Source organism: Drosophila novamexicana, unplaced genomic scaffold, assembly GCF_003285875.2.
Source record: "Drosophila novamexicana strain 15010-1031.04,08,12 unplaced genomic scaffold, DnovRS2.1 tig00000858-arrow-arrow-pilon, whole genome shotgun sequence".
Lineage (NCBI taxonomy): Eukaryota > Metazoa > Arthropoda > Insecta > Diptera > Drosophilidae > Drosophila > Drosophila novamexicana.
Window position 1 is genome coordinate 1154283 of NW_020824829.1, and position 18460 is coordinate 1172742.

Below are 18460 nucleotides of genomic sequence, written 5' to 3' on the forward strand. Positions count from 1 at the left end.
ATCAACTATCCTTCTTCTGCCCGACACATTTGCCTGTGTCTTGGCTTCGATGACACGACAATGGCGCCAACGGCGCTGTTTGTTCTTCGCCCCCCTGTCTGGTTGGTTGGGGCGCTCGGAGGAAATGGTAGAGTGTGCTGTCAAGGATATGAAACTTATTTGCGCCACGCAAACAGCTGAGCAAAAGGACAACCGCCGGAAAACAAACAACACCAACACACACCCACACACACAAATCCAATGAGTGTCAGTTAAAGCCGGAAAGGAGTAGAAGGACAATTGCTGTTAACAAAGTGCCAAAAAGGAGCAACAACAAAAAAATAAAAAGAATCATAAAAAAAACATATGAACAAAGTTCAGAGTTAATTCATTTTGTTGTTGCGGCAACAAAAGCCACGCAAAGCCCAAAGACAGTTGTCCCAGAGTCCTGGCATTGTTTGCGCGCAGATTGAATCCTTGTGAAGGCCGCCTCGCAGCCCCAGTCATGAGTCATCCTTGAAGCTGGTGCCGCCGCCGCCGCCGCCGCCGCCGCCGCACGCATAACTTTTATTCCATTGTCGAATGCCTGCGATTCGACACTTGGAGAAAAAATTTTGATTCTCGCGCTCCAAATAAGTGCGAAAAAACGTCAAAAATGTAGACATTAATATGTCAATTTCAAGTTCGACTTTCAAAAACATTTTATTTGATTTCAAACATTCTTAATCTTAGAACTTTTGTACTTCAATTTAGAAAGCTTTAGTCTCTTTTTAACCATGCATATTCTTTCACCAAATATATTTAAACTTTTTCTAACATTTACTTTTAGTATATGATTCAATGTTGATTTAAGTATATTCATGCCGATTTTTCTGAGTGTACTTTATAGCCTCGCTGGCTCCACGCAGGAGTCCCAAAAACTCATAAATTTTGCCATTGCGCTTGGCTTTTTCTTTGTTTCTTTTCAATTTTGCCCATGTTGATTATGAAATTTCATTTGGGGCTCAATTAACTTGCGTCGAGCACGCGATTCCGCTTTGCCGAGTGTCCCACATTGTACATATATACAGATATATATATATATACATATTCTATATCTATATGCACTCGTTTATAGTTCGCCGTTTTCGCTGGGTTGCGGTAGGTTTGAAGCTCTCTCTCGGGCTGGGGGCTTTGCTTAATGGCCTTTTAAATGTGGCGCCAAGTCGCGCAGCGGTCCCGCCCCCGTGCCGCCCTCAGCCCGTAACGGAAATGTGCATTTAAGTTGGCCGAATGAGTTTAAGGACCTTCGGAGACAACAACGTGTCCTGTCGCACGCACTGCCAAAAGCAAATCGATGAACTAATTTGATGGACGTCAGACTTGTGACTTGTTAGTGAGGGCGGACGGAGACGCGCGCGTTCAGTTGTCAAAGGTCAAACCCGAGGGCGATGATGGGTCAGGGCTTGCGGGGGAGGGTTGACGGTGTGTGTGTGAGCAATAGTAATAAAGATGAGGTCCTGATATTATTTTAAATGCAGCGTGAAGCTAAAGGGCAAGTTTTTATTGTTGGGGGAGATAAGTACACGCTGACATATTATTTGGCATGTCTGGTTATCACGATATGCCATAAACTATACACAAATAAGAAAATGTTTTGCTATTGAAAATCGAATAAAAATTCGTGTCCCATGAAGGTCGTGGAGATGGAAAAGTTTCCTTGAAAGAGCTAAGTGGGCTTGGAAAATCAAATGTCAAGCAATACATGGCCTACAAAATGGTAATAGATAAAATATTTTGAAGAACCATCAAATTCGTATACATTACAAATTTCAATAAATTCAAAAATTAAAGCAAATAGTCACGTACTGAGGCAAATGATATATATTATAAGAGAGAAAATAAATATTCCAAATTATTTTAAAAGCAAAAAATATAATTATAATAATATTAAAATAAAATTAAATAACATAAAATTACTTCAAGAAACAGCTTTGCTGTGGAAACACAAAACTCGTGACTATGCAGGACATGGAGAGGGATATGATGAAACTCTTGAAGTCACCGTTTAACACAAAACGGAAAGGGAAAGAGACGACGTCTTAAACATTAAAATGTTCAAAAAACGTGTGAGCTTTTAAAATAAACATGTAATCTAAAAGTATAAAATGTTTAAAAATTAATTTTAAGCAACTATGGATTCATGGAGATGGATATGATGTACCTTAAGTGGTCACATGCCGAGGCAAAAATGGTAGCGAATACATTTATAACATAAAAAGAGTTAAAGTTTCTACTTTTAAATGTATTAAACAAGCTCTCCATGTATCTCCTAAAAAAAAATGTCCAAATTATTTCGAGCGGAAAACAATGTTTATAATAAATTCGTAAGAAAACCCATCACCTTGAAAATACAAATTACCAATTTTAAAAGTGATAGTGATATATATGAAAATCTAGAAGTCGCATAATGCTAAAAATAGTTAACTTGAAAGAGATGATTAGAATTAAAAAATGAAAATATCATAGCGCTCAACCAATACGAAGAAGAGTTATATGAGAAGGAACAATCGATTTCCTATACAAATAAATGTTTCTTTTTTGTATAACATTTTATTTATTTACACTCTGTCTTAAGACAATAAGTAAATTTAGTTAGTGTTGGAATAATGAAGGATACAAAAGATACAATGACCAAGTAGACTTTTGTTATTTTCAGTTTTGATACTGAAATGCTTTTACTGAACTTTAAAGAGTAAAACAAGTTAACGTGCTCAGAAAAATAAAATAATAAATATTGAGATCAACTAAACCAACAAGCATTTTATTTAATTGTGTACATTTCAATAGCTCGCTAAACTTTAAATTAACAGGATTAGAAAGTTTCCAGTGAAACCCACTATTCTAGTTTACTTATTTTGTATGTAAGGTTAAAGTTATACTTCTTTGAATTATGTATCTGGTATATGATCGAGAATATGCACTCTTTTAAGTCTTCTTACTGTTAGACTATTAACTGTCAGATTTAAGGCTACTTTATTTTGGTGGTTGTGAAGTCCATTAACGTATTTTGTACTTGTTTTATTAATTTCTTCTTTTACATAAGGAATTTTTAGATCTTTGTGTATTCTTGCATTAGAGATGTAGAAATGAGCATTTACGATGGTTCGCAATGTTTTTGACTGATATTGCTGAATATATATATATTGGAATTGCTAGCAGTACCCCACAGTTGTAAAGCATAAGTCCAAATTTGAGGCTAGAGTATGGCTCTATAGAGGCGTACTTTGTTTTCTAGGCTAGTTTGGGATTTTCGGCCTAAAAGCCAGGACATTCGTTATGTCTTGAATTTAAGTTGCTGCCGTTTTGCCTTTATATGATTTTTCCATTTCTCCAATCGAGATGCAAGCCAAGACACTTCACGGAATTGCCGAACCGTTAAATAAAACTTCTGGGCAATCGCCCTTAATGCAAATGTTATTTGGAGGGATTTTAGTGCGTTCACTTCTATTTTCCAACGGAGAAACCAGGCTTCAATGAGGTTGAGTTCCGACTGCAGGTGTTGGGAAGCTTTCTCTTTTGATGAGCTTCTTGCTATGTTGCTATGTTGCAACAGTTGTGTCTGGCATGTCAGCCGTGAACAGAGTGTACAAGGCAGGCCCTGAGACGCTTCCTTGCGAAACACCTGCATTTATGGGAAACAGTTGCTATAGTTTGCCCAAATACGAATTTAATAATAAATAATATGGTGCAGGTCGCCATTTCTTTTTTTATATAGGATACTTTCATGCCAAACGCGATCAAACGCTTGTTGCTATACAAAAAATAGAAAACAAATTAAAGCAACCATGGTTAAGGACGTGGAGATAGAAAAAACTAAAACCAAATTTTCGAACTTAATAAAAACAAAACACCACGTAACTCAAAAAAAATATTCCAAAATAGCTTTAGGAAAAATGTTGACAATACTCTTAAAAAATTAAAAAACAGTACATTACAAATTAGGCAAAGATTTGCTATGAGAATATGATGTGCTTTTGAACATAACAAAAAATGCATACAAAATATAATGATACATTATGAGAAACTTAGTCCATTAAATAAAGCGAGGTCTAATTTTCATTATACGTAAAAAATATTTAAATTAAAATAAATAAAAAGCGACAGCAACGTGTAGAATATGAACAAAAACAAATTATGTTTTTAACAGAAAGAACTTTCCACAAAAAAAGTAGTATTTAACATAAAAATATGACAAAATAAAAAGCAAAGGAAGCTTTAAAAATAATGTAAAATAGACTAACCAAAATAAAAATTGAGTAAATGAGCTGTTCCAGCAGCTGTATGCACAGGCTGAGAGTTGAAAGACAACTGAATCGAAAACCAAAAACTGAGAGCCCAAATCACCTTCGGAACTTCAAGGCCTACTAAATAGATTAAAGTTAAACTTGTTTTCCTAATGTAACTCAATGCCGACTCGATTACTTAAAGTGCACGAAAATGCCCTTTGAATTAGAAAGCAGTGTTGGTTAATTCCAAATAAGCAAAAAACGACACAAAATTGATAAGTTCCGTATAGGGAACTAGCATATGATTTGGTAAAGCTGTGCTCATACATAATTCCATTATCTGATTTTAGGATTTTTCGTACACAAAAAGACGAATTTATGCCGATTAATCAAAGATCAGCACAACGTACTTTCCTTTCGCTTTCTATCAGATGGATTATTGAACGCCCGCAATCTTAGACCTGCCAGCATTCGGAAGAGAGACCCGCAAAAGCCATCAGCTTAAACCCAAAAGCTGCTTATCGCACTCGACCCAAAAGCACTTAACTTTCGGCCAAGGGCTCAAAACAGCAACAACAACAACAACAACAACAACAATCAGTTGAAGCTGGTGGCGCCATCAAGTGTCCATTGTTTCTACCGTTTAGAGAAAGGCAAAGAGAGAGAGAGGGAGAGCGGCAGAGTTGAAGTTGAAAGCTGCGAGTCAAAGAGCAAGAAGAAGAACTCTAATGTCTTAAGTGTTGGAAGCTACAAATAAAACACGAATAAAATTAAAAATAGAGCACAATTGTTAAGCAAACAAAAGAACACCAAAAGACAACAACCAACAAAAAAAAAAAACGAACTAAAACAAGTTTTGCAAAGCTACCAAAAAAAAAGATGCCCAATGAAGAGCTGGCAACAAAGGCTAAGGAGACAAGGGAAGCGAGCGCCGAGAGGGGCGGCACGAACAGGCAAAGCCAAAGGCAATAGTTGAAAGTCAAAATACGTGGGCAGAGCTTCGAGTCAGAGAGCGCAAGTCAGAAGGTTGCTTGACTAGGAGATGCCCTGCAAACAAGCTGAATAACTTCTGGCGTAGTGGAAAAGCGTTAGAAGTAAAATAAATAAATAAAATGAAAAGTAAAACTATCTATGTTTGATTGTTTTAATACAAATTTCAAATCTCGAAATATATGCCCCTTTTCAAAAACTCTCAACGGGTAAAGGGTATGCAGAAAAAAAAGATTGTGACGAAGCTTATCAAATATCAAGAAAGTGCGTGTCAAAGCGCACAGAAAACCATTTGTATTTCCTTTTACATTTTGCGCTTCCTTCGAAAACTTGCGAGGAACTTTATGTTGTATGTATGTGTGTATATCTTCATATATACATATATATATATATATATGTGTGTGTGTACATACATATATAAGTATGTCTAAGAATTATCGCTGTTGCAATCAATTTGGGCATTCGAGTGTTCTGTCAGCAACCCCAAAATTGGTTGGCCCCATTCCCCATCACCACCACCACCCCCCCCCCCCTCATTCAATAGCCAAAAAATAAAACTAAATCGAATTTACGGTGCATTCAACTTGGAATATCAATAAAAATCGATTTGGCCTCCAACACGGAAGCACTTTGCTCACTAACTGCCCCCCCCCCCCCCCCCCCTTCCACACTGCCCTCACCACACTCTTGGTCCTGCTTATTAGGTCGAACGTGCCTAGGCAAATTGTCTGTGCCCGGTTTCCGGCCTTTTCGTTTCATTCCAGCCTGGCCCAGAAAAGAGCAACCCGCAGCCCCTCTGCTGTATTGCCAACACCCCTCTCCACCCCCCCCCCCCCCCCCCTCCACCCAACAACCCTGGAACGCTTGAGCTAACAGTTTTCTGGTTATTTGATGGCGCAATAAAAGCCTTTGATTATGATGTCCTCTTATTCCTTTGAGAGCTGCAACTTTTCCTGTACTCCACACACACACACACGGAGGGTTTCCGTTATCCCCCCCCCCCCCCCCCCCCCACGCACACCCCGCCAATACAACTTTGTTGAACACACGCTTTTTGCACGTTTCTGATGTTGTTGTTGTTGTTCAGTCTGGTGCTTGTCTGGTGTTCCGTTATTTACAGCCTCCCCAGCGGACGGAGTGGGCGGCGCGGGTGAAAAAAAAAAACAAATTTTGGAATACTTTTTGTAACTGTGAAGCTACCCGCATTTTGCAGTTAAATTTATGTGAGTTTTTCTTTCGCGTCTGCTTCTTCCTGGCGCCTCCTGAAGGCGCACTTAGGAGACGCAAGATTTTTAGGGCGCATTAAAAATTCATTAGCTCGGCAACTTTGAAGTTTTAATGTGCCCAAAACACAATTTGGTTAAACAAAAAACAACCTGAGGCTACCAAATAGGATTCCATGCAGATGAGACGATTTAATAAATGCACATGATCTGGCTCAATTGAATCTAAAATGCACTTACGCGCATTATTCAAAATGAATCAATGAGTAATTCATTGAGCCTTGAATCATTTCATATATCGTATGATCAACTTAATAGACAAATTGATACAAATAATTTTGAACTGACTTTCCCCTTGGGATATTTGATACTAATGCATAGAAAATAAACTTTACATTTTATTTATATAAAAAGATAATATTAATTACTCACCTGAATTGATTTTAATTGGCTTTAAGCTCAAATGCAAAATTGTATTTTTATTTGGATTTCGTAGAGGCTAAAAGGACGAGTAGGGGGAGAGAAAACACAAAAGAACTAGATTAATATTCACGCTGATCGAATTTGTTGTTGTTTTTATTTTTTTTGTAGCAAATCAAAGCGCAATATCAATTTATTTAAAAGAGAAACGACGAGGACAAGAGAAAAAAACCGAATATAAATAAAAACACGATGAAAACTGGGATAACAAAGCCTCGCGACCTTGGTGTCTGTCTTGTGGGTTGAAAGAAGTGTGGCGGGGTAGGGAGAGGGGCATTAAATGTTCAAGGCCTTTTCTCAGCTACAAGTGCAGTGCGTAATAAATGAACAGTTTGTTCTAATTCCAAGCACACACACACACACACACACACACACACACAGGCAGCGAAGTAGCGCGCGAATGACGTCATAGGTCCAAAAGGATGCTGCGCGGTCTTCACAATAACAATTTGCTCATCTTCAGTTTGAATTCACAATTTCAAAGTATTTTGCACGCACCAAGAAAACGCGCTTAAATTTGCAGCGAATTTGAATGGCCGCTTCTTAAATATTTAATTGGTTGTTAACTCGAATGCATTTCTAACATAACGCGGCCACACAAAATTGCACGCAATTGCTGTTCGTCAAAGTGCCCGCTGTCGTTTTAAAAGCTATTTCGCTGTTTAGGTATTTTTACTGTACAAATAAACGCGCGCGCACAACCTTACCGTAGTGCATTTGCTTCAAGACTGAAGCTATCGATACGAACTGTGTCATCGATTTGAGCGCCTGCACAAGACTCAAATGTGCGCTTGCAGCCAACTTCACGTGGCGCACAAATGCGCAGCTAACTCCAGCTAATTTACATTAAGCTGTTATTAGCAGTATCTTAACATTTGGCGCACTGCTATCAATTGAAAGCAAAAAGGGATTGCATATACTTAGCAGAAATGTTATTGCGAACACATTGGTATATTTTAACTAATTGACAAAATTGTTGCTACTACAAGACAAACAATGGTTTGGAAGTTCTAAATAAATACATAGCGTAACACTAGCTGCGCCGCCGTCGCGACTCAAACGCCACCTCAATGCGACTGCGTGGCCGCCAGCGCTCCAAAAGGAGCAGCGTAAAGTGGCCCACGACGAGAAAGGCGAGAAACCAGGCGCCACACTGATAGACGGCATAGATCAGTTCGCTGAGTGTGAAGGCGCGCTCCTGCAGCACACGATCGTAGACTTTAACCGTGCGCTGGGCCACATCCTCCCAGTTGTAGAGCGTCTCCACCAGCTCATTGCATCTGTGCGGGCACAGCACCGGTTCCATTTGGCTGCTCGTTGCCTCAGTTGGACCATTTATGGAAGGCACACTTTTGGCAGATTTCTTGAGGCGCTTACGCCTCGCACGTGCCGTCCCCTGAGGAATGTTACCGTTTGGAGTTGAGCTGCAGGCCGGGGAAATCTTGCGGTGTCTATCGATGGCCACCAATATGGCGGAATAAATGGCTTCAATATCCGGCTCAGCGAGCAGTATCAGACTATTTGGCAGCACCTCGGGTATGCCGCCCACGCTGGTGGAGACCACCTGCAGGCCACAGCTGGCTGCCTCCACAATGGCCATGCAATACGCCTCCGTTAGCGAGGTGTTCACAAAGATGTGGCCGCGCACGAGCACATCGCGCACCTGGGCATGCTCCACGGCGCCCAGTATCTCCACACGATCCTGCATGTTGGTCTTCTCGCGTATCTCCTCGAGCAGATCCCGCTTGGGTCCATCGCCCACTATGATAAACTTAACGTTTGGCGTGTTCTTAAAGCGCGGTATCACCCCGGCTAGCAGATCGATGCCCTTGCGGTAGACCAGACGCGAGGCGACCACAATATTGATGACTCCGTTTACCGGCCGCTGTGCAGGATCGGGCGTAAAGAGCGCCGTGTCCACAGCATTGGGTATAACCGAGACGCGATGCTTGGCAACACGAGCGCGCAGCACCGTGTTCTCCTTGCCAATGTGGGACACGCAGATCGCATGATTCACCATGCTCAAAGTGATCTCCAGGAGCTTGTTTGTCAGCGCAGCCGACAGATCCGCAAAGCCAAACAAACTGTGGTCCGTGAAGACGGTCTGGAAAGTGAAGCAGTTGCGGGATTAATAACAATACCCATTACAAAGATATCCCATATTTATCATGATCTGCGTTAATTTAAGATCCTGAGCCCACCTTCAGTCCAAGCAGAGCGCCCACCATCAAAGCCTCATGGGCCAAGGCACTAAACGCAGAGTGACCATGCACCACGTCCACCTGTTCCCGCAACAGCACCGCCCGTAGCATGGGCACATTGCAGACGGCGGTGGGCAGGATGCATTGATTGTAGCAGACCTTAATGGGCAGATAGTAGACTTTCAGGCCGTGCGTCATGTGGCGTATGCCGGTGCAGTCTCCATAGGCGTGCGTCAGCACAACAACCTATTTTAGGGACGAATTAAAAATAGATTAGATTTTAATTGCCGCTGTAAGGATGCACGTGCTCCACCTTGTGTCCCAGCGCCAGCAGCATTTGTGAGAGATTGTAGACATGCTCCTCGACGCCGCCGATGCTGGGATAGAAAAAGTCCGATACCATGCAGATGCGCATTTTTCACATTGATTGCAATTTGCCAGCTCACATGCACTTGACATTACACAAATAAAACTTTTATTACAATAATAAAATAATAAATGAAACTAACAGCTTTGAGTTGTGTTGTTTCAATTGGAGTATGTTAAGCTAAACGGTTCATTGAACCGTTCATGAACAATACGTTCAGTTCTGTAAGTGAGTTGCTCATGAACTGGGCTAATTGGCGGTATATCTGGCGTATATTTAAAAAAAACTATTCATAAAACGAATAAAGAGAGTTTAAAAAAACAAATTAGTGAATGACTTAAAAATGAGCGACTTAACTTGTTTTGATTGACTCAAATACAACCCAGATTGCCTGTAAACAATGCTAATTAACAGTTCACATTCACATATCGATAGTCAGTGTACAGCACAGTAACAAATAAGAAATCGATAGTTTTGTGCCAGCCCTTGCACGATAAATAGCATTTAATGTGGCGGCATTTTGTGGAAACACTGGTCGCAATTTTGTTTTGATGCACGAAGGACTTGTGAAATTCGCCTAAATTCCTATTTAAATGTGTCAGCAGCATGCCAAACAGCTCGAGAAAGTCGGATGCAGCTGATATAAAGACGCCCATCCGAACGGCGAACAGCAGCAGCAGCAGTGTGAACTCAACGCCGACAAGCATCAACCGGCGACAGCCGCGCAAACGGCGCCGCATTGAAAAAGATAATCAAGATCAGCGCAGACAGAGCCTGGACTCGCAGCTGGGGGACTGCAACATTGAGGATGCTAAAGAGATTGATCGACGGCTGCGCAAGGTGGCACGCGCGAATGCCATTAGCAGCGAGGACATGCACAAAGTGGTGCGGCGTGTCGTTCGCAACGAGCATGTCCTGGCCCTAGTCACACTCAAGGCCGAGGATGAGCTAGCGCGCGAGAAGCGCGAGGCGGCCGCTGCCGACGAGGAACAGCAACGCGGTGCCATCATCATCACAGAGACACCCTCGGTGCCGAAGCTGACGCGCGCCAAAGCACGCGAATTAAATCGCACGCCGGGCATAACTCTGCCGCCGCTGAATGAAACGCCTGTAAATAATGAGATTGAGGCGTTAATACGCGAGGATCTGCACTCGGATGAGGAGGACGAAGAGTACACTTTCAAGGAGGATGATTTCCATGTGGGCTTACTTCTAGATACACCATCTTGTTCACATTAACACCACATTTCACTCTCATTTGCAGTCGGATGATGATCCGAACACGACGGCCTCCGATTTCGATTCGAATCCCTGCACTCCGCAAACCCCAATGACCGCCAACGAGGAGTCGCCTGTCAAGTTTACCTCCGATGGCTGTTTTAAACTACCCCCAGACAAAAACTCCGAAGATCCGCGCATCGCAACGCGTACACGCTCCAAGTTTTGCCTGCAGCAAACAACCATCGAGGATTTGCAGTCCGAGTTTGTGCCACCAGACTTAGACCAGAGCGATGTGCCCGAATATGACATGACCGCCAATGATGCGGAATGGATGCAATTCCTCACTGACTTCTCTAAGCCGTTAAGTAAGTGTAATGCATACTAAATTGATCAATCAGCCAATAAGTCGGTCAGTAAGTTAATCAATCAAACCAGTTTGTCTATATGTCAAGCAGTCTACTACTGAAGCAGTCAATCCGTCAGTCAGTGCATCAATCAGTTAGTCACTCATGACTCATTCGGTCAACCAAACCTTTTAGTGAGTTAGTTGAATATGTCATTCATAAGTCAAGCAATCAGTTTGTCAATCAAAAAACTCAGTCAGCAAATCGAGAGTCCGTCAATCAGTTAGCAAGCAGTCAGCTTAATCATTTAGTCGAACAGTCTGTCAGCCAATCAATCAATCAGCTAGTCAGTTATGACTCATTCACTGAATCAATCACCAAATCAGTTTGTCAATACAGTCTGTCATTTAACAACCAGTCTTTCAATCAGAAATGAGTCAACTGTCAGCATTTCGAGCGACAATCAATCAGTCAGTTATAATCTGTGAATCAGTTCATAAGCCAGTTAATCAATCAGTCGCTGATTCAGTTATTAATCTTGATTTAATCAATCGGTCCATCAATCATTTAATCAATTAGTAAAAATACTTATTTACACACATATATTTTATATAGACAACAGCTTCCTGGGCGATGACGACGATCCCATCAATGATCCGGAGTATGTGGCCGCTGAAATGGTGACTGTGGACGCCGAGGAGCTGCGCGATGTGAACATATCGAAGAAAGAGCTCACTGATTTGGTCTCGGAACTATTCGCGGGTCTGTTGCAGGAGGGCGTCTCGCTGGACTCCATTGAATTGGAGACGCCGCAAAAGTTTCTCGCCGAACAGTATGTTGCAGCGACTGCGCCAGTCGCAGCGCCTGTCGATCCCATTGAGCAGGTGACGCGCCAAATAGACTTTGATGCGCCCGGAACAACTGCGCCTGTTGACATGACCATGCCAAATATGACGGGATTGGAGTCCTTTCAGCCACAACTTATGTCCACGCCCAGCACATTGTCCGGCCTGGTGCCGGTGCCCATTGCGGAAAGCACGCTGAATAGCAGCCATTTTGATGCCTCCTACACAGTAGTTAACATCTCGCCGGGAGCAATTGGACAGCATCCGCCGGAGCTCATAGCTGTGCCGCTGCCAGGTCAGCCCAATTGCTTTCAACTGGCCAAGGTGCTGGCCAGTATGCCGGCACAGCCGCTGGCAGAGAGCGAGTATCAGGCACAGGTTCCTCGTCCGGAGTCCTATGAGCCCTATGACATTAACTTCTCCTGCAAATATCTATCCATACGGAAGCACATACACTCCGAGTATGAGGCACATTTTGAGAGCTTGCGCCACTTGAAGCCGACGCCAACGCCAAAGGCTGAACCCGCTGCAAGCCATATCACGGGCTTTACGCAGACGCAGCATGATCTCCTACAGCAGCAGCTGCGCATACACACCCAAATGCTGACTCAGACATTCCTGCAGACCTACTCGCATCCCCTGCTCTATGCCATGGCCGAGAAGCCCCGGCAAATGCTGGAGGAGCTGCAGCAGCGTGCCACTAAGGATGCCAGCTTCAATTGCTGGAATCTGAATGGCGCCGTGGAGCTCATTGACAAATGGCAGCACGATCTCAACAGCGATGAGTACGAGGAGCAAAACCAAGAGATGATGCGTTTTATTAACAAGGAGACGGAACTAACGTGAGTTCCGGATGGTTAACTGCTTTGCCTTCCAACTAATCCGTCTCCTCCTCCAATTTAGCGACGGGCACACAAGACAGGTGCCACGGCTGCCGCCCCGCATCATGGATCTCATGTTGGACAGCAAGGTGTTTATGTATCCGCAGTATCTGCCGCGGATGGCGTTTCAACCCCGAACCTTGCAGTTCACCGCATACGCGCCTGCGGAGTATCAGCTGATTGCCATGGGCCTGGAGAAGCATCTGAATGCCATTAAGACCTCCAAGCGAAAGTTGCACAAGAGCGCAGATCCCATTCGGGTTGCCTGCAACCGCATGGCCAAGGATCTGCTGCACGGCAAGCAGGGCAGGCGGCTGTTCTACAAGGTGAAAGAGCTCTGCGACATGGAGCAGTACAATCCTGTCAAGTATTATTTCGAGCACGGGCTCGCCCCGCCCGTAAACCAAATCCTGCTGGGCTTCGAGGGCGGCGTAGTGCGAACGCCACGCGAACAATACCATGAGCTGCCTAGTGGCTGGAAGTATTATATAGAGGTGAGTGCGTCTTTCTATATTAAACTATGCTTGATTGATGCGTGGATTGGCTGATTGATAAACGACGAGTTCCGCGCACAAGTGTGGAAAATCGGTGAAAAGCTGATGGCATGGCTTGTTTTGGTTGTCCGATTGGCTTCAAACCTGTCAAATATCTATATAATTATTTATTGGATTATCGCCACAAATGGGTCGAAATATTGGATGTCAGAAAAATAGTCTGCCCGTGCAAAGCCGGGTAATACTGGCTAGTTTTACATGTTTAATTGGGGGAAAATAAAATCTCTATGCACGGTTAATAAACGGATAAGAAACTAAGTCTAAGCTGTAGGCTAGTGTCCGACACGATCTCTGGGTATGAGACGCAGCTCGGAGCCATGCTTGAGGAACACATTGCCCGCCGTCTGCTGCGGACTGATGCCAATGCCGTCGTCTGTGATGATGGCGCTGGTCTCTGCGGGCACCTTGAACTCCTCTGAGGCGAATTTGAGCACAGCTGTGAATGGCGTCGCCTCCGGCACGCTGAGCACCTTGAAAGGCAGCTTGGGATCCGATGTGAGCGTTATTTTAAATGTAACTTTGCTCATTTTGTTGTTATTGTTTGGGTGTGCGGAATGCAAATACTATGTGACGTGGTCAGTTTTGGTTGAGGCTGCCAGCTGCTGATCCAATGGCCTTGTTGGGGTTGTTGTGAGGGACCTTGGTCACGGCAATACCTACTCGAATTAAAAATTTGTTAATTTGGGCTCTTTAAAGTGCAAAAAATCGTGAATTTAATTGAAAAACAAAATTTCTATTTTGCTCTTACGCGCAGTGATGTGCAAAAGAACGATAACGCATGAAATGTTTTATATTGGAATGCGATATGATATCGATAGCATCTAACCACAGCTACTTCCATCGCTGACTATTTACAGCGCTTGTTGCTACCCAGTGTTACCAATTTAGCTATTTTTCACTTGAATTGTTATCCTTATATACGGTTTGTATACACTTATCCAATGCGATTTTATCAGCAGCGAATAAAAGTTGAAGATGAAACCATTTAGAAATAAAGATGATCTAAAAGTTTCGGCTATTTCGTTACCTAGCTGTTATTAATTTTAGCCGTTTTTAGCTGTTTGTCAGCAGGGCATCACTGGCTGTATTCTGCATAAATCTCCCGCCTTGTTATCGAAAAAACAACGCGTCTTATCGATAAAGTATATACAATTCACACGGTTTAGAACGAATTTGTAAATATACGCTAGAATTTTGGCAAATGTAATTTGAATTGGGGTTTATTGGTTTGGTTTGTTGCAGAAAAACTGGAATAACGATAAACGTACCCGTCGCAGCAACAAACCATTTCAAGCTCGTGCCTCGTCGGCAGCAAGCGTATCATATTTGGAATTTGTACGCGAAGCAGTGGGCGAAGATCTATTGCTGCCCGAGAGTCTGGGCGAGGCTGCGGCGCCACATGGCAGTGCCACGGGCTTAACGCATTCATCCCCACGTACGCACACACAAACCAAAGAGGAAGGCAACTCCAAGCCCCATACTCAATCTGAATCTCAGCGCAAGCCTCGCCGCATATGCGACGAGCGAAATCAGTCCTCATCGTTGACCATCAATGTTAACTACGTCTTTGGCGGTGAGCTAGGCGTCGTCAATACGTTCGGAGCTGGTGTCTCTGTGCCCTTCCAGGCGAATAATTTTGCCAGCAATGTGGCGAACATAAATCGCACGCTTTATCCAACCAGCGAGTGCAGTTCCTTGGCGCTGCCACCGCCGCTGCCGCCATTGCCGGACGATGCGCCGCCGGCAGTGAATCTCTGCTTTGATGCACTCACGCAAACCGTGCAAATCAAAGAGTCGGACCAGTCTGCAGAGCAGACCGAGGAGCAAAAAGAAGACGTCGCCAACAGCTCCAAGCGAGCGCGTTATCAAATTTACAAGCGGCTGCTCTTTGCACGCACACAGCGACGCCGCGGACTAACAGCGAAGTCGACGTCGGCATTGCCGTCGCGGTCGCGCTGTCGCTACCACGTGTTGCGACAGCGATTGCGCCATAAGCTACAAACACGCTGTCAAGCGCTAATCACCTCATACGCCAGCTACCTGCAACAGCAGAGAGAACTCTACGCCCACGCTCCGTCCGTGCAGCACTATCACAGACGCTTCCTGGCGCTCGAACTGTACACACAGCTGCTTGTCGAACTGAATATGTTTTGCCAGAGCAAGGAACATCCGGTGCCGGTGCCGGAGACGACCTCGAGCATGAGCTCGCCTCAGCAGCAGAAACGACAACGCTGCGAGGAAGCGGCACGCCTACGCAGAGCCAATCGGCAGGAGGAGATGCTGCGCCACATGCTCAAGCCGGATAGTCCGGAGGAGCGCAATCGCAAGGATGCCAGTAAGTTCAGCGTGGGCCCTAATTTAATTCATTGAAATACATCGCGATCCTATTACAGCCTTTGCTTACAACTTCTACGATAAAGTGGAGGAGGCGTTGCTGTCTTCCAATCGCATGGAGGACTGCCACAAGTTCAATCATCTGCTGCAAACCTTTGATCCCAAGCAGGATAAGGTAGTTGATTTGTATTTGGTGAGTGCTGTACTTTGTGATCTCTCTTTCGCTAGATCCGCTAGTTCACGCCCTGTCTTTGCCTTTTAGAAAATGGAAAAATTATTACTGCCCGATCATCCCGAGCTGGCCGAGGTGTTTCTGAACTTTCTGCTACCTGCGGAGGCCGCTGAGCTGGGCAAATACTTCGAGTACTTCATGATCACCAATGCCAGTAACTTTATCAACAAGCTTAACATCTACTTTTGCAAGCAGCCAGCACAAATCCGCAAGATCTACGCATGCCTTAACGAACTCGCCCAGTTGCCCAGCGTGAGCATAAAGAAGGTCCAGTCCAAAATTTTGCCCCTGCTCAAGGGCAATCAGTTCCTACGCGATTGGTTTGTGCAGCAATTTCCACAGGCTAAGCCGCCCAAGCGGTAAGCGCCCATTAATATAGTTTAAGGGCGGGTGAATATTGAGTATAGGGTATCTACTAGCTTAACTTATGTTTCCATGTTATATATTTTAGCTTTCTGCCCCCCGCGGAGACCATGAATATGCATGAGGTGCTGGGCAATACCAGCGGTACATTTTCGGAAACCCTGCAGGATCTGCCGGATGATTCGCCGCCGCAGGGCAAACCGCCTGGCTGTCAACTGAAATATGTGAATGGACGCATATTTTATGGCGCCAAGGTGATGCTGCCAGCCAAGCTATCCTTTAGAGCGGCCAGCCTCTACAACGAGCAATGTCACGAGCCGCTTAGCAGCGACGTAACCTGTGCGCATGGTGTGCGCGCCCACGGCGAGAAGCTGATTAACTCTGCAGGCGCTGTGGACAGTGATGATGCGGCAGATCGCAGCGAGGATGATGATGCCAACCGTACGCTGGTGATTGACACCACCACCGGCGACGAGGAAAACAGCAGCTCCTCCCTGGACATTTGTGATGACATGACACTGCGCGCACACGCCATGCGTCTGAATGCCAGCATCAACAGCAGCACATTCAATTGGGGCCATCATCATGGGCATCATCAGTCGCACAGCAAGAAGGCAGCCAGTAATTTGGGCGAAACCTCGCCGCGTCGTCAGACTGCGAACAATCTGTCGCCTCTGTCGGGACAGAATGCGCATACGAGCGGCGTCTCGCCCCAGCAGGACAAGCGCAAGTCGCCCAGCAAAAAGGTGCGTTCGCCGCTGGGCCAGACGCAGCCGCGTCCACGCTACAATGTACAGCCCATGGTGGTCATACATGAGCCACAAGTGCGTGGGCCGGCGCCCGCCTCGCCGGCCATCGAGTTTGCGAAGCGACTGCGCACGCTGATCAGCCAGGATGGCAGTGAGCCGGACAACAAGGCGGGCATACAAATCATAGCGCAGGCCAAGCGGAAGAGCACTTCTCCGTCCGTTGCTAAACTAGAGCTCACCTCGCAGGACGACCCAGAGTTGCTGCCCGAGAATGCGGCAGAGACGACCCCATCGCTTTCCCAGCAGCCCTTACCAGCTATCAAAATGGACATTGAGCCGGAGGTGACCCAACTGAGCAGCGGCAGCACGCCGCAGCATGTAATCACAACGCAGTTTGACAGCGATGAGGACTGCAAACTGGACGTGGTGGCCTCGCTGGCCAACTCTGTTCAGGAGGAAGAAGTGGAGCCGAAACACGAAGTAGCCAGCACCTCCAAAGCGGCGCTCGTAGCACCCAGCTTAACGGGCGCTTGGACGCGCGAGGAGGACAAGGTGATACTCATTGAGATGAAGCGTGGCGCTCGCGATCGTCAGCATCTGATCAGGCGCATGGGCGCCAAGCTCAAGCATCGCAACGAGGCCGAACTGCGAGCGCGTCATCAATTTCTCATGGATTTTCTATCCAAGCTACAGGGCAAATAGAATATATAGAATGTATATAGAGAGTTTGAGTCCATAAGTCGACTGCAAATTAGTTTATCATGCATGTTAAGGCATAAGCCTTAAGGACTGCCGTTTTATTACAAGTCTGCACAATCGGCAGTTTAACATTCGAGTTAGGGCTGTTTGTTATGATAAAACTCATTGATAATTAGTTTAACATTCATGTTAAATCTGTTTTCGAGGACAAGCCTAATGCGCAAAAGCTTAAAATTGATTTAAGCGCTATTTTTTTTTTCAACAACATTGCAGGTCAGTTTAACATGAATGTCAAAATGTCATAAACCTCATTGAAAATTATTTATTATTATGATTAAAAAACTCATTGGATATAAGTTTAACATTCATGCCTACATTGTCTTAGCTGAGGAACCTCTTTGTAAATTGTGTTTTATCAGTTTAATTATATGATTAAGTTAAGCAGATCAGTCCAGAAGAAATCTAGATTGGGCTTACCTGAATAAATAACAAAACTAAATGTATATAAAATAAGATGAATCTATTGTTAAAACTGGCGAATTCAGTTTAGAGATGGGCGTCTGTTGGCATATTTAAACAAATTATAAGTGCTTAACAACACGAAAGGCGCCCAACCCTACCTCAGTTCCACAAATGTATGTATTCTAAGGTCAAGCTTTCCATAACTCATCCTCAATGGCCATGCGACGGTGGATAAAGCTTTCCCCTTGCCCGCGGTCTGCGCCCTGCT

At 44.5% G+C, this 18460-nt stretch overlaps 4 protein-coding genes across 4 annotated transcripts in view; 1 reads left to right on the top strand and 3 right to left on the bottom strand.

Moving 5' to 3' along the window:
* LOC115764492 (protein unzipped) overlaps nt 1-6932 on the bottom strand; it is a 38147-nt gene extending 31215 nt beyond the window's left edge. The window contains exon 1 of the mRNA XM_030707579.1: nt 6893-6932. The gene's annotated coding sequence lies outside the window, so the exon portion shown is untranslated. The remainder of the gene's footprint in view (nt 1-6892) is intronic.
* A 947-nt stretch (nt 6933-7879) lies between these two features.
* On the bottom strand, nt 7880-9816 carry LOC115764561 (phosphatidylinositol N-acetylglucosaminyltransferase subunit A). Its single transcript, XM_030707685.1, has 3 exons — nt 9455-9816; nt 9142-9387; nt 7880-9044 (listed from the first exon to the last, which is right to left on the bottom strand). The coding sequence occupies exons 1-3, from the start codon at nt 9554-9556 to the stop codon at nt 7974-7976; spliced, it is 1419 nt and encodes a 472-aa protein (XP_030563545.1). The 5' UTR covers nt 9557-9816; the 3' UTR covers nt 7880-7973.
* Nucleotides 9817-10018: 202 nt separating this feature from the next.
* LOC115764513 lies at nt 10019-18188 on the top strand. The gene is made up of 8 exons (XM_030707610.1): nt 10019-10708; nt 10773-11094; nt 11689-12760; nt 12822-13293; nt 14596-15688; nt 15747-15880; nt 15950-16278; nt 16371-18188. The coding sequence occupies exons 1-8, from the start codon at nt 10115-10117 to the stop codon at nt 17731-17733; spliced, it is 5379 nt and encodes a 1792-aa protein (XP_030563470.1). The 5' UTR covers nt 10019-10114; the 3' UTR covers nt 17734-18188.
* On the bottom strand, nt 13543-14150 carry LOC115764514 (ubiquitin-fold modifier 1). The gene is made up of 2 exons (XM_030707611.1): nt 14102-14150; nt 13543-14009 (listed from the first exon to the last, which is right to left on the bottom strand). The coding sequence occupies exon 2, from the start codon at nt 13878-13880 to the stop codon at nt 13626-13628; it is 255 nt and encodes an 84-aa protein (XP_030563471.1). The 5' UTR covers nt 13881-14009; nt 14102-14150; the 3' UTR covers nt 13543-13625.
* Nucleotides 18189-18460: the final 272 nt, after the last annotated feature.

Coding starts and splice junctions, on each gene's coding strand:
- LOC115764514 (XM_030707611.1), bottom strand. CDS start 13,880: ATGAGCAAAGTTACATTTAAAATAACGCTCACATCGGATCCCAAGCTG.
- LOC115764513 (XM_030707610.1), top strand. CDS start 10,115: ATGCCAAACAGCTCGAGAAAGTCGGATGCAGCTGATATAAAGACGCCC. Junction 12,761..12,821: donor AACAAGGAGACGGAACTAAC/GTGAGTTCCGGA, acceptor CCTCCAATTTAG/CGACGGGCACACAAGACAGG. Junction 16,279..16,370: donor CAGGCTAAGCCGCCCAAGCG/GTAAGCGCCCAT, acceptor TATATATTTTAG/CTTTCTGCCCCCCGCGGAGA.
- LOC115764561 (XM_030707685.1), bottom strand. CDS start 9,556: ATGCGCATCTGCATGGTATCGGACTTTTTCTATCCCAGCATCGGCGGC. Junction 9,388..9,454: donor TGCTGGCGCTGGGACACAAG/GTGGAGCACGTG, acceptor TCCCTAAAATAG/GTTGTTGTGCTGACGCACGC. Junction 9,045..9,141: donor GCGCTCTGCTTGGACTGAAG/GTGGGCTCAGGA, acceptor TTCACTTTCCAG/ACCGTCTTCACGGACCACAG.